We start from the raw sequence: 14,706 nt of genomic DNA, 5'->3' as shown, positions 1-14,706 counted from the left end.
AGGCTGTAAAATTCACAAACAACTTAATCCAGGCCCAGCTCTTAATCAGTTTCTGTTGGTTTAAGTTTCTTGCATAAGATTCAGCCAATTGAATGCCCAGGAAAATCAACAGTTCTGCCTACAGTTATTTGCTCATTAAATGTACTGCTTAGTGGCCAGGGTTTTGTTGTCTCCTTTTTAGGCTGATATTTTAGCCCTGATGTACTGTAAGGAATAAAAAGTCAGGCTCCAGCAGTTCTAGCAGAGGACTTGTAGCAAGGCCTGCTTCATTCTGGGTGAATGGTGACTTCTTAAATATCAAAGTACTATGTGGGTGTGATGCCTATTGATTTTTGTCTTTTTTTGTTTTATATATTCTCTGCATTCTTTACACCATATATTTGTAATTCTGTAGTCTATATATTTTTAATTTATTTTTTCCCCCAGGACTTCCAAAATCTATTCAGAACCCCCCAAAATCCATCCAAGACCATCCAAAATCCCTCCAGGACCCTCTGACCCCCCCCCCCCCCCCATGTGGTCGCCAAGTGTTGCGGTGTTGTGATGAGGGTCCCCAGGACAAGGTGAGAGAAGAGAATTGACTCCAAGTTCTCAGAAGGCTGATTTATTATATTATGATATGATATGATTATGATATGATATGATATTATATTATGAAAAGATATACTAAAACCATACTAAAGAAAGAGAAAGGAGATACCAGAAGGCTAGACAAGAATGATAATAAAAACTTGTGACTGATCGGAGAGTCTGACACAGCTGGACTCAGATTGGTCATTAAGTAAAAACAATTCACATGGAACCATTTAAAGATGCACCTGTTGGTAAGCAACCTCCAAACCACATTCCAAGCAATCAGATAATTATTGCTTACATTTTGTTTCTGAGGCTTCTCAGGAGAAAAATCCTGGCGAAGAGATTTTTCATAAAATATCATGGTGACGCCCTCAATCCCCCCAAGATGCTCCATCCACAAATTCCAATATTTATAAAAAATTTGGCCAAGTGACATTGGAGCGGAATCCTTGGGAATTTGGGGGTCACAGGGTGGGATTTAGGGATCCCAGTGGCGTTGGGGGAACGGGGATCCCATTTTTGTTCCCCTCGACCTTGACAAACTTGGCTGTGCAGGAGAAATATTTCTGGTTGGCCTCAGGCGCTTTCTTCCTGGCTGCCTGCAGTTCATGATCTCCAGCCCCTGCAGGCGGGTGAAGGCCATGCTCGAGGCCATGCCTCAGCTGTGGTCCCAGATTGCGGATTTTCCCCTGTGGATGGCACTCTGCTTCCGCAGGGCCCTCTGCAGGGCCTCCCCGATCCGGGCCTTGGTGGCCTCGTTGACCAGGGTCTGGCGCACGCGGCTGCCGCTGGTCTTGCCCTGGTGGCCCAGGCTGAACCCGAGGTGCTCCTGGTAGATGTCCTCCTTCATCTCCCCAAAGCTTATCCTGTTGGCCTGTTTGCGAATCTCCGTCAGCCCCAAACGTTCCTTCAGCTTCCGCTACTGCCGGCCCTTCCCCTTCTCCCTCAGCCCGTCCAGCGGCGCCGGCAGCGGCTTCACCGGGGCGAGCTCCTGCCACTTGTCCAACTTGCACTCAATCCCCTCCCTCAGCTCGCAGCCCGCCTTCTCATCCTGCTCTCATGGTAGCTGTCCCCCCTGGCTGCCAGCGTGCCCTTGGCAACCATGAGCCGTGCCGCTTTCCTCCTCAGATCCAGCAGCAGGGCCCGGGCGATGTCGCTGTGGGGGCTGAAGCCGGTGTGGGGCAGGACGGAGGTGGAGGAGAAGCCCCCAGCAGGAGGATGCTGCAGGCTGGCAGCTTGGACAGCAGGGTCAGGCCCCATGCCACCCCCGTGATCTTGGCAGCCATGGAGGCCCCGAGGATGAGGGAGAGGCTGGGAGCGATGAAGGGCCCACAGGACTCCACGTACTCGCAGATGCACAGCTTGGCCCAGCTCAGCACCAGCGCCATGTCACACGTGTCCTCCATCCTGCCCAGCTCCTCCTCTGACAGCTGCTGCCCCTCCTTGCCACCACATTGACCACCAGGATGGTGGTGTTGATCAAGATCTGCTGCACGTTCTCGTTCTTGCATTTATCCAGGGAATTCTCCAATTCCTTGATGGTTCAAATGTAATCCAGGGCGTTGGGCACCAGCAACTCCAGCTCCCGGGACTGTTTGGCATATTTGTCTGGGCTATGTGTGCATGAATTGATTTCTGTTGCTAGAAGAAGTAATGCCTTGATTCTCTAACACTAAAAATATTGTTGGAGGGCTTTTGATTTTCCTACAGGTTCAGTGACACTAGGAAGGTACAGCCTTCCTGAACAGCCTATCACATGTTCCCTCCTTGAACTTACTACTTTACCCCAAAGTTCAGGCTTGTGTAGACTCTTGTCTGTTTTTCTTGTCTGAACCTGGAGCCAAGGTCTCTGGGCTCTGCAACAAACCTGCTGCCCAAAGTTAGCAGAGACATTAAGACTCTTCAAAGACGTTAACATCCATACCTTCACCCATCAAATTGTTTGTAAAGACATTAGCTTTCCTCTTCTGACTGCCTCACTCCTTGTGCTCCTAATTGGTGGGTTTTGATAATTATGCTAATTTACTAAACTTGTAGAACTGTGTGCACCCCTGTAAGGGGTGGACTTCTATGGACATTTCTCCATAACTGCCTCTGGAGGCCTCCAATGAAGACCCGCTTCCATATTACCTCCCACACTAATATTACCTTGAAAGTGTGTGTTGTTTCATTTCTAGGTTGAAAAAGGCATCAGGTGCAGAAAATTTCTCAAGAGAGATCTGGGAGAAACATAGTTCTGTCCATTTGAGATACAGGCTCTGAGATGTATGACAGCTGGGCATCTTACTGATAGCTGGTGGAATTAGGAGCTAAATGAGCTTTTGGAAGGTTAATTCATTAATAACACATTTTCTGAATAGTTAATGCAAGTGGATTGAATAGTATGTGTAAGGGGGGCATGACTGGCCCTTAACTAAAATAGCAGTGGGGAAAGGCAGTATTTATAGCCATGATCTGAGCGTTTCATTGTCCAATCGCCTCTGTATCTCAAATTATTCCTTGAAGACCTTCTGAAGGCAGCTGTTGAGGGAAGGATGAATGTTTCCAAACCTGTGCTATGCAAGAGATTCTTAGGCTGTCTCAGCTGACTTCCAGTTAGTTCTCACTGTGGTCTCAAGCAGACTTGGCACAGGATATGGGTGGCTGATGGGAAAAGGCAGCACACCTGTCTTCTGCTGACTTTAACCCTTGAAGCTGTTTGTTTTTGGTGGAATATGAGACCTCTGGCACATCAAATCTGTGTTTTTTTTCCCAGAACACAGGAAAGCTGGCTCCCTGGCAATTATGGTTTCATTAACATCTGAGATTTTTATGGGGCAGAACATTTTGTGCCGTTTTTGCTGCCACTTGATATCCTGGTGATGGGACTGAAAAAAACCTGATCTGTTTGTGTGTACACATGTCCTGTCCTAAATGGGGATTGCAAGGATTATTTCCTTCAATATGGAAATGGCTACTAAGAAACACCTATCAAAAGGGGCACCGTTGTAAACGTTCCCACTCACCCTCTCAAATGCTCTACCCGTGCAGCTCTCTGGGGGTTCTCTCTAAAGCAGACAGAGCTGGTGTTGGAAAAATATTGTTGAAAAAGATGGCCCTTAACTTCAGCTTCACTCCCAAGAATCTTGGAAAATATTTATTTTCCAATGCTATTTATCAGTACCCCAGATAGCTGGGTGAAGTTTGTATTCCCACAAACACCTATCAAAAGGGGCACTTTTGCCCAGGCTTCTCCCTGGTCCTTCAAGAGGATTTACTGTAGTCTCTCTCCTAAACAGAGGTCATACCAAGTGAAATCCACAAAAGGATTATTAATGACACCTGCCAGGACAGAGCAGAAGAAAAGAACAGAGGAGACAAAAGGCCACAGAATACCCTCACATGAACTTGTCAGGCCCATGAATGAAACAGCTCAGCCTCCTGACACTTCTCTGCCCAAGTGTGACGTTTTCAGTTGTTCCAGCTTCCTGGAATAGCTGCATGACACAGTGACCATAGAGATGACCTCTGTCTGGATTCCCAGAGGGTCCATAAAAAATGCAGACCTAGTGGGAGATGGTTTATAGGACTTTTGGCTGGTGAGCTCATCAGGTGAAGAGATGGAGGACTGGAGGTGGCTGCCCCCCACTGTTTGCTGGTCATTCTCCCACCCTTCCTCTTCTGCCTGAAGACTTCCACATCAGATGTCATGGGAGCACTCTAAAGCTCAGAGCTTTTTTTTTTGGCTGTGCTAATGCAAGTTTGCTTGACACTGTATGCTGTGTATTGAAAACTGCTGTATACCAGTTCAGGGACTTGTTTTTTGGCTTGAGTTTCAGACCTGTTTGCTTGCAAGGGATACAAATTCTGAAACAAAGAATATGAAATGATGCATAGTGCCCATCAAGTACAGATACCATTTTACTGTAGGTAAGAGCAGGTTAGAGAAGGGAAGGAGATTTAAGGCTAGGGTATTTCAGGTTACACAACCAGCTTTAGGCGAAATGTCTCGTGCGTGTTTTGGTAAAAAAATTCAGGCATTGCTGCTCCTTTTGTTAATTAGTATCTGAGTTCTCTATACCAGTTATATGTATGTTATTTCAAGTGTAAGTTCACAGATAGAGTTTGTTTGCATTCATTCTCATGCTTGCTCTGTGTCATAATTTTCATAGAGTTATAGGAATGTACTTGTTTGAACATTCCTAGTTGAGTGTAAAAAAATATTTTCCCATGAGTATCATCTTTTTGGCAAACACTTATGTGAAAAGGAACTGATATGGAGGCTTTTCTGTGTGCTTGGGAAGATTTTACTTTGAAATCCTTTCATAATGCAGAAAAAAAAAAATCAGTATCAGTCATGACACAGAAAGTTGGTGGAAATAGAAACTTTACCCAGCTATCTGGGGTACTGATAAATAGCACTATATTTTCCAAGATTCTTGGGAGTGAAGCTGAAGTTAAGGGCCATCTTTTTCAACAACATCTGAGGAAACTTCGTGAACTATTTGAACAACCAGGTTGTGCTTCTTCGTTTTGTATGGGCCAATCACATCTTGTTTTGTGATGATTAAGTAACAGGGAAGATTTGATGCTGGTTTCTTGGGATGGAAAGAGTTCTGCCAGGTTCAATTGTTTTATGCTAATTTTACTGATGTAAGAACTGTCTTAATGACACTGTCACTGTGTGATACTGTGACTGTAGCTGAACTCTGGAGTGCTTCTGGTTTTGGTTTGTCGGGTAACATCATACTGAGGGAAAGCTGCATTTTGGCTGGGAATCCTGACTGCAGTTTCCCCTGCTTAGTTTTTGATCTGAGGTCTGTAGGAGGTCAGTGGGGATGATGGCTGGGAACAAATGAAAGTGTGCCAGCACAGAAAGCTGCAGTGCTGTAATGGAGCATCTGTTGCTGTGATGTGTGAATGCCTGGCATTCTGGGAGCTGGGACACAGATTGTTGCTAGCTCTTCCCAAGGTTATTTCGGAAGTGCACAGAGCAGCTGGTGAGGTCTGGGGCAGCTTTAACTCTCTCATGGCTTCCCAAGTGCATGCTTCATTAAAAGATAAGTACACATCAAGAAGCAGTTTTTCTCAGCACACGATGTTATTTTTGTTCTGTAACTTATGTTTGACCTCAACACTAAATCCCTTGGTCACCATCTGAATCAATTGCATAACGTGAGACATACAAAACCAGAAAATAGAAAACTGAATAAGTTTTGATGGGGTTGGGTGATTGTTTATGAAAGGGGATTGTTGAGCAGAACTGAGCAAAATATTGAGATGTTTATTGGGAGCTAACATTATAGCCAGGCATTAACTGCCCTGGAAACAACCTGTAGGATGCAAGGAGAAAAGCTTTCATCAGTCATCACTGTGCTATCCAACTAGATAACTGAGGATACAGCTAGCCATTCTTCCTACAAAATGCTTACTCCACAACTGCGCACTGTCCGCTAATAAAATGTAGACTAGAACATCTTTTCCCCTAACACTTGATCTGAACTTTTTAGCTGTTTGGGAAACGGACTTGGTAGAATGAAACATTAATAGGCAGGAGAAAGTATCATTCATATGGGAAACGAAGTGCCATTGTTACTTAATATGCTGTTAGACCCCTCTTGTTCCTCTACAATTCAAATGTGGCTGTAGGATTAGTTGTTGAAAAGCTACAATGTAAAGTCATGGAGACAGACTGAGTGAGTCAAGTGAAATACAAAAATGAATAGTGACAGCATTTTTCATGGCCTCTTAAGACTTTATACTTAGCACCTTTGAAACTTGAAATTTCCTGTTTTAGTGGCATGTTTTTATTCAGGCAGAGAAAAACGGATGAGTGTGCTGAGTCACTATGGACATTTGCTGTGCTTAACAAAGAAGTTGCTCATGGATGTCCTCCCTTTGTTGCACTTTCAAATGGCTTGAGATGATCATTATGTCATAAAAAAAAATCTAGAGAGATGAGCAGATCAAGGTGTCTAGTTGTATATAGAAGCCAAGAGTCACTGCATAGAAGAGGTGAGGCAATCTTTCAGCACTCGTGTGCTGGGTGCTTTTTATTAGTTGCTTATTAACACAGCATTTTCTGCTGCCCAGTTTGCTTGGAGGCACAGTTGCAGTATGCCATCTAATCCACAAAAGGCTGTTCATGCTGTTCATTCTTTAATGTTGAATATGACCTTATTTGCAATGTGATTTTTTTTTTTTTTTTAATCCTTAGCTCAGTTTCCTGTCTTCTGATAGTATCTGTCTGAACTGTTGCTTGAGGAAAGGGAAGGCATCTTGGCTGGTAATTACTCTACAGTAACCAAAACTGATTCTCTGTAGGTGTTGCATACAAAATGCTGGCCACAGCAGAGCTCAGTTTCCCCATGACCTGGTCCTGTAGGCGTTTCTGTATCTGATGGAAGTTCTTACATCCCTCTGCTCTCCATTTCCCTGGTGTCTCCATTGAGATCTGTGCTGACTGATAAGAAGCATGCAAATAGTGTGGTGCTGCAATTACTTGTGCAGTATAACTGTTTATTTTTCACTTTTTCTGTGTCTAGGAGAGAAAGCTCCTTTCAGTACTGTATATAGAAACATCACATGTTCATTTTATGCCAAGGGTTTATTCTCTCCTAGATACTCTTGTTTGACATGAGACATGTGAACTGGATCCTCACATGAGGAATAAGTTGAAAGTATAAACCAAATTGTTCAGTCAGTGCAGGCTATGGTTTCTAAACTAAACTGAAACATGGTGGTGGTTCTCTGGTGGTTGATGAAGCTTTGTTGACTGCATTTAAATTTTTTTTTTACTTTTTGTTTTTTGCTGCTTTAGGCTCTATTTCTCCCTGCTCCCCCCGTTCTGAAACTTTACAGATTGCCTGTAAGTGTTTTTCTATGAATAAATTGTAGGTTTTAGCTAAAAAGAAAAAAGACAAAGCACAGTTTGTTATTTTTCCTCCTGCCTCTGCTCTAAGGGAAATATAAGCAAAATACACATTTTCAGATCACACAGTAATTGTCAGCATGTGTTGTCCAGCACCACCTACAATGAGCAACCCTTTGTCCTTTCATTTTTTCTCAGGGAGTCTCAGGTCTACCTTGCCAGACTTGAACACATTAAGTACATGTGTGATGTGTGAACATTTTGTATTGATATTCTTCCACAAAGTTGGAACTAAAAGAAATGCTGAGGTATTGACAAGTCTCAGAAGAAATTCCTATGTTGACTTAATGCCATGCTCAGTGACACAAGAAATGTTCCGGGTGTACTTTACATGAAATTGTGTACTGGATTTCTTTCTGTATGAACATGACAGAAAAGAAGAGGTTTTGTTTGCTAAAGGTCAGAGTATATAAAAAAGATGCACTGTTTTTGGGGGATTCTTCTTGCACATGTGCACTTTGACTGAGTCAGATGTGGGTGGCCTGCGTTGATAAAATCAAATATCTGAGTAGGCTGCTTGTGGATTGCTCAGTAAACAGCTCAAGTACTCTGTCTAGAAGTGCCTTAAAACACAGTCATGTAATATTTTTGTCTCAGTATATTGCAAAATCTTTGGTAGCTTCTTTACAATAATCTTTTTGCCCTAACCATCCTGTTAGATCACCGTAGCGTTATTAGAAAAAAGTCTCTCTGGTAACACGGAAAGTAATTTATTGTCTCTTGATCAACTTTTCCTTTCATTTGTATATCAAAACCTCTTAAAGGGGTCTCATGGGCCAGATTATCAGCATATTAATGCGGTGCTCTCCTTCCTAACAGCCTTCTTTTTATTTGCTGTACTTACATCTTTTTCCTCTTCTCATTCCCTGCGTGTACACAGGATGTTGCAAACAACAGGCAGCTCTATTTTCAGACACTGAAAAGTTTCACAGTTTACACATCTTTTTTTTCATGGTTCATTTGATAACTTGATGGTTTCAGGATAGGTCAAAATGCAGGTAACTTGGTAAGCACCTTTCTTTGTGAGGGAGGAAAGTACAAAAATGATGTTTCAGGCAACTGTGAGAACACCTGGAATTACTTTTATATGTATTGGGCATGTCTCTTCTAGTTTTTGTTTTGGCTTTGTGGGTTGTTCTTTGTTTGGAGGGTTTTTGTGGTTTTATTTGTTGTTGGTGGTTGTCTGATTTCAGGCATATGGATTTTATAAAACAGGCTGAAATTTGACTTTGAGCTCTGTGTTTGACCAGCTGCTCCTCCACAGTGATATTAACACAGTGGTGATGAAAAGAAGCATAAATTTTCCTTCCTTGTATATTAGCCCAGCACACGGGCCACCAAGTTAAATATTTAAAAAATTAACTTGACAGCTCACCTGCTTTTATTCCTACCTACAGCTGAGATGCTCTACATCTCAAGTGTTAGCACAAATCTGAACTAAAATATTTATATATCATCAGTGAAGAATAATCTTACTGGGTCTTTCACTGCATGCTTCCCTGCCACAATATTTTTGGGGGGATATTCTGTCTGGCACAGCAGTAGAAGCAGAAAGTCGAGACTGCAAACTAGGTTTGGTATTCCAGCAGTGAGAACCATGTGGCAGAAGAAAACAGGCACACTTTGTGTCTACTGAGTGGCACCAGCTGGAATTTGTTAGAAACTGATGCAGTTTAAACCAATCCTAAGTGGATTTAGGCACACTGATCTTAAGTGAAGATCAGAACTCCCTGTGTCACACAATGGTAAAGCTGGAACAGTTTATCTAGGTTCTTGTTTGTTTTGTCAGCATGGTGTTTGCAGCTGTTCTTGGTTTTCTTTATTTTACAATAGAGCTCATATTCAGCTGTAACAAACTTGATTCAGTGTGGTTGCCGTCTTTCAATTTTTCTTCCACTCACACCCATTCCTAGGCTGCCTCAGAAGCCTGGGCTAACTGGGGCTGTCTGCAAGGAAGGTGCTGTGAGCTTGAACAGGCAGGGAGAGCCTCCAAGAGGCAGGTGAAAAACACCAGCTGAGTTCAAAAAGCTCACAGAAGGCAAAAGTTTGGGCTGAGCCAGTATAAAGCTCTGTCTGGACCAGGATCACATCACAAGATTTCTGAACACATTTCAGCTTGTAATATAATGAAAACTCAGAGGAAAAGGAAGGGTTTTTTTAAATCTTTGTATTAATAAAATTGTTTCATAGGAATGTACCCTGGAGGTAGCAGCCACCAAGAATTAAAGAATTAAAAACAAACAAACAAAAACTGCAATCAATTTACCAGTACTTTTAGAATAGAAGCAATGAAACTAACCCAAAACCCATTATTTTTGATACAAAGTTGTCTGAGCCTTAGGTATGACATGGCTTAGTGTCATCCATGGAAATAAATAGGAAGTATACTTGTTTTCATCATTTGGGAAATGAATGTTATCAGCTCTGATTTTTCAGATCTTTTGTTCATCAAACACTGAGGCAGGAGGCAGGAGGAAATTCTGACTCACTGGTTAAAGCAGCAATAGCCCTCCCCATAGCTGTAATAATAAAGTTATTTTCTGATTTAAAAGAGCAGCATGTTGAAGCATTAAATTTTCCAGATGAAGAAAAGACATTAAAATAAATGAAATTAATTTAGAAGCTTCTGATTTATAGTACCAATTGGATACAAAGCTTTAGAAGAATGTTTTGTTCAGAAGCTTAGAATTAGACTATCGGTTTTATTGTGGGAAACTGTTTTTTGCAAAAATGAAAAGACAAATTCCTTACTAGTTTTATCATCTATTTGTTTTTCCTGTTATGATTCGGACAAATCAAAGGTTAAAAAGCAAGCACTTTCTATTTGACAATCTGAGTCAGCTCAATTAAAAAAAAAAATCATACATTCAATGAGAAATGGCACTCTAGACTGCCTTTGTTACACAGAATTCTTAAGAATTGCTGGTTCTTTTTACACATACACATGAAAATGTATCAGCTGGTATTTACTGTGCTTTCCTTCCAGGGCTTACTGACCTTCTTGTGTGTGTCAAGCAAGATTAACTTTTCCCACCAAAAAAAAGTTGTGGGGGCAGTAAGGTCAGCTGAACTGCTTGGAAGGAGGAGTGTCATCAGTCTTCCACTAAGTAAATGTGTCTTTAAACTTTTCCACCTTCACAAAGAGCTCCATAGGAAATGTACAGCACCAATTAATGGTATTTAGCAACTATTGCTCTCTGAAGAAATGTCCTGATTTATTTTCTGTGCAATCAGTTTCTCCACTGTACGTTTTAGTAGCATGTCTGGTTGGAATGAAATCTGTAATCATGTTTTCTTCCATTTACTAGGCAGAGTTGAGAGTATTTTATGAGCATGTAACTTATTATTTCCCTGTCCCTTTAGTAATGTGTATGTGCTACAATAAGAAACCCCACCAAAAATGATAAATATTAAATTAAAATATATTATGTGTGCTGGATTCCCTGGCATTCAATCTTCTGTGTAATGGAAATAGGGTTAAGTATTTTCTTTAGTAAAGGACATCTGTGTAGTTACATGTGCTTTATAAGCAAACTTATTCAGTTCCACTGATGTAGAGATTATACTGCTGCAGCAGAATTTTACAGTATTAAACATTGCTGGCATTTAGCCTGTAGAGGTTTTAGGGAATTTCAGATCCCACTTAAATGTATTTTTTTTAGAAGGTCAAAATAATGTGCAATTTTAAAATCTAAAAACTGTAGCGAGAACACAAAACACCAGTTTTCATTTCTGAAAGGATTTACACCTCTGAGGTGTTTTGGTCATTTCTTATAGTCAATTTTTACAGGTGAAATGACTGCATTAAAAGTCTAATGAAAAAACCTTGATACATTTCTGTTGTGTAAAGGTAAAGTGACTCCAGTATTTGCAAAACAGAAGAGAAATATTCTACCTAGTTTGTGATGAGCCCAAGTGTTCACCTTAACTGTTTAAAACTCAGTGTTACTTGATGGCAGTGATGTATATTTGCAAAGTCTGCCTCCCTATTAGAAATAATGTAGAAATTATTAGAAATAATTCTCTTCATATCCTTTCTGAGTTGTTTCAGAAACTGAGAAAACTGGGATCACAGTGTAACTCAGGCTGCAGATTAGTATCTAGCCTAGCTATAGTTCAAAGTTTATAGTTTATATAGTTTCCCTGGATTAAGTAGACCATGAATATTGTCCCATAGTGGCACACCCAGAGAACATTCCTGAGTTGTGTGCTCTACTACCTGAGGGCTGCTTGGTTAGGAGATGCAGGAGAAGTTTTTCAAGAGTAGAAATGCAAATTTGCAGCGTGTTGCCAGCTTTATTTGTGACCCTTTGTCTTCTACACTCTGCTCTTTCTGTTCTTATACCTGGAGAGTATTTGGATGTCTGATTTGGTGCAGGTGCTTCATGCCTGAAAGTCAATTTTGTGTAAGAGTTTAATTGAGAAAAAGGTTATGGAGAGGCTGCTTGAGTTTATGCCTGATTTAGGCGAGCTGTCCCGCAATTGGGAGTGCAAGCACCAGCCAAGGGGAGCCTGTTGTGTGCAGTTAAAATCTTTTTTTTGCTACCTTCCTGTTCTGATAAACTGAAGTAGCTCTGGCTGCTTGCTCATATGCCTCTGGAGTTTGGCTCATTCAAGACTGCCCTTTCTAAAACAGTTCATGATTTAAACTCTAGATACTGCAGTAAAAAGAAAAACAACCGAACAAGCGAGTGATAGATCCTGAGATGAGATCATTGGGCAAGATAATGAACAACTCCTTTCAGAGATGAAATAGTACTGTAATTCTAGCAATGTTCTGGCTATCAGAATTGAGTTACTATTGCCTTGGAGGTTTTGCAATCAGCCTGCTGGAGTGCCTGCTAAAACACTCCAGTTAAGTGACTGTCTTGGTGCAGTTTTGCTCCTTTGTCAGACACTTGCATTCACGGCAGGCAGAGATATGAGGGCAATGTTCTATGAGGGGATAATCACAACTGGACAGGCAAGCTAGTGCTCCTAGAGAAGACCAGCAAGTGTGGAAGGGTGAAAAAGGCTCTCATGAGTCCAGCTGAGTGGCTGCTTTGTTGCCTATCTCTGGACCTGCTCCAGAACCTCAGTTTTCCTTCCGGAACTCAGGGGCCCAGCGCTGGACGCAGCCCTCTGGGTGTGGCCTCACCAGTGCCCAGCACAGGGGGACAATCAGTGCCCTGCTCCTGCTGGCCACACTGGTTCTGAAACAGGCCAGGGTGCTGTGTCCCATCTCGGCCACCTGGGCACAGCTGGCTCATATTCAGCTGCTGTCACTCAGCACCCCCAGGTCCTTTTCCACTCATCCCTCAGACTGTGGTGCTGCCTGGAGTTGTTGTGACCCAGCTGCAATGTGGCACTTGGGCTTGTGTTGGCCTCAGCCCATGGATCCAGCCTGGCCAGATCCTTCTGCAAAGCCTTCCTACTCTCCAGCAGATAGATGCTCCCACCCAGCTTGGTGCCATATGCAAATTTGCTAATAGTAGACTCAATCCCCTCACTCAGATCATCATTAAAGATATTAAACAGGACAAGTAACACTGGACACAAGAACAGTGAAAGCTGTTCAAGACAAGACACAAGAAACTCTCTAGTCTTGTGCAATCTGTTGAACCTGCAGGTTCATCGGTGAAAAATCTGTGCTTGAAATGCTCATTTTTCCTCACCTAAAGAACCAGTGCTTAACAGTCCTTATGTTTTGTGCTCATACTTTGGTGCTGTGGGATGCTCTAACTGGATCCCTCATCAGCTCTAAAGTAGCAACCATTTTCTGTGTATGTGGTGAAGTAAGATTGAAGAAGTTAGATTACTAATCTGGACAAGGTTGAGGAAAAAGGTTATTCTCAAATTTTTCTAACTAATGAAGCTGCTGCTTTTTGTCTGTATGCTTTGGATGAAGGACAAACAGTAGTTGGTGGGGCCAGGCCAGGCCTGTAATAGAGTTGTGGAATATGTCAACTTGGAAGGGTCCCATAAGGATCATCAAGTCCAATTCCCTGCTCCTCAGGACTATTTAAAACTAAACCATATGACTAAGAGCATCATCCAGACACTCCTTGGACTCTGTCAGGCTTGGTGCCATGACCACTTCTCTGGGGGGCCCGTTCCACTGACCACTCACTTTCTCACTGGACCACTCTCTCAGAATCTTTTCCTGATGTCCAGTCTGAACTCCCAGGATGCAGGATCAGCAAATGTTTGAGCAAAACAACTGTACAGACATAAATGTGACCTAATTTAAAACACTCCTGTGGGTAGCAGACACACCTGCTGGGTCTCAGAAGTGTGTCTAGCTACACTTGTTCATGTCTATCTTGTCCTCACCAATATTGCCAATTGCTGTATTTTCTTTTAAAACAAGTTTATTGGTAAGTATTTCCTCTCTGATGAGACAGTTTAGTGTGACTGGATGTTGCTTAGTTTTAATTCTCAGTATGCCTTATCAAATGTTTCAGCTCTATGTTGTTTCCACTGTATTCTACTGTTAATATAGTTGTTGTGCAAGATGGTACTTTTTTCACCAGTAATTTGCTGACTCTTTTCCCAGTATCTCCTAATTTTTCTCATGGACTATACTTCAGAGACTGCAGGAATTCCTAATTATGGTTAGACATAGTGTTGAGTAGTTCCTTAGATGTTTCCAGGGTCAGCTCAGATGATTTTCAGCCATGCTCTGAAATATTTTTTACATTCTCAGGCTTCAATTTTTCAGCCAGTTACTTATGTTTGCTTTATTATATAGATTAAAGATTAGCATGAATGCAAAAGCATTAATGGTAATTGCTGATTTCTGTAATAGGGATGGGACAAGTAATTTTGAAAACAAAATGAAGTGAGCAGTTCAGGTATCCATGATGCAGGTCTACCTAAAACCATTTGGTTGTGTGAATGCCAGTCTTAGTGAGGCACTTTGTAAAGGATAAATCAGAACAAAACAATTCAACATACTTGAGTGAATTCTAGATCTGTGTTTTACTGCATCTTTTCAGAACTGTGGATGATCTGGCCTCCAGCTTGCTGAGGCACAAAGGTACTACTAATTACTGAGGAAAACCAATGTCAGTGTGTTGTTGTGAGCTAGCAAGACTTTCTAGAAGTAATGTTTGAACTGTAAGTTCTTTTAAAAAGATTTGGTTTACCCTTCTCTTTCCTTAAAGCTGAGGGAAACCTTTACCTCTTTGGAGACACTGATACAAAGGAGATTCAGGCTGTGGCTCTGATGTTGGTGTTTT

The 14,706-nt window shown here is 41.9% G+C and overlaps 1 protein-coding gene across 1 annotated transcript; it reads right to left on the bottom strand.

The window, feature by feature from the left end:
- Window positions 1-1,040: 1,040 nt before the first annotated feature.
- Window positions 1,041-4,266, bottom strand: PRPF31 (pre-mRNA processing factor 31). The gene is given in 6 exon segments (XM_059845612.1): window positions 1,041-1,180; window positions 1,183-1,627; window positions 1,630-1,784; window positions 1,787-2,020; window positions 2,023-2,189; window positions 4,205-4,266. Coding segments are annotated over 6 exon segments (1,203 nt in total).
- Window positions 4,267-14,706: the final 10,440 nt, after the last annotated feature.

The sequence above is a fragment of the Haemorhous mexicanus genome, chromosome 4 (assembly GCF_027477595.1).
Source record: "Haemorhous mexicanus isolate bHaeMex1 chromosome 4, bHaeMex1.pri, whole genome shotgun sequence".
NCBI classification, from domain to species: Eukaryota; Metazoa; Chordata; class Aves; order Passeriformes; family Fringillidae; genus Haemorhous; species Haemorhous mexicanus.
This window is presented reverse-complemented; position numbering and strand designations above follow the sequence as displayed.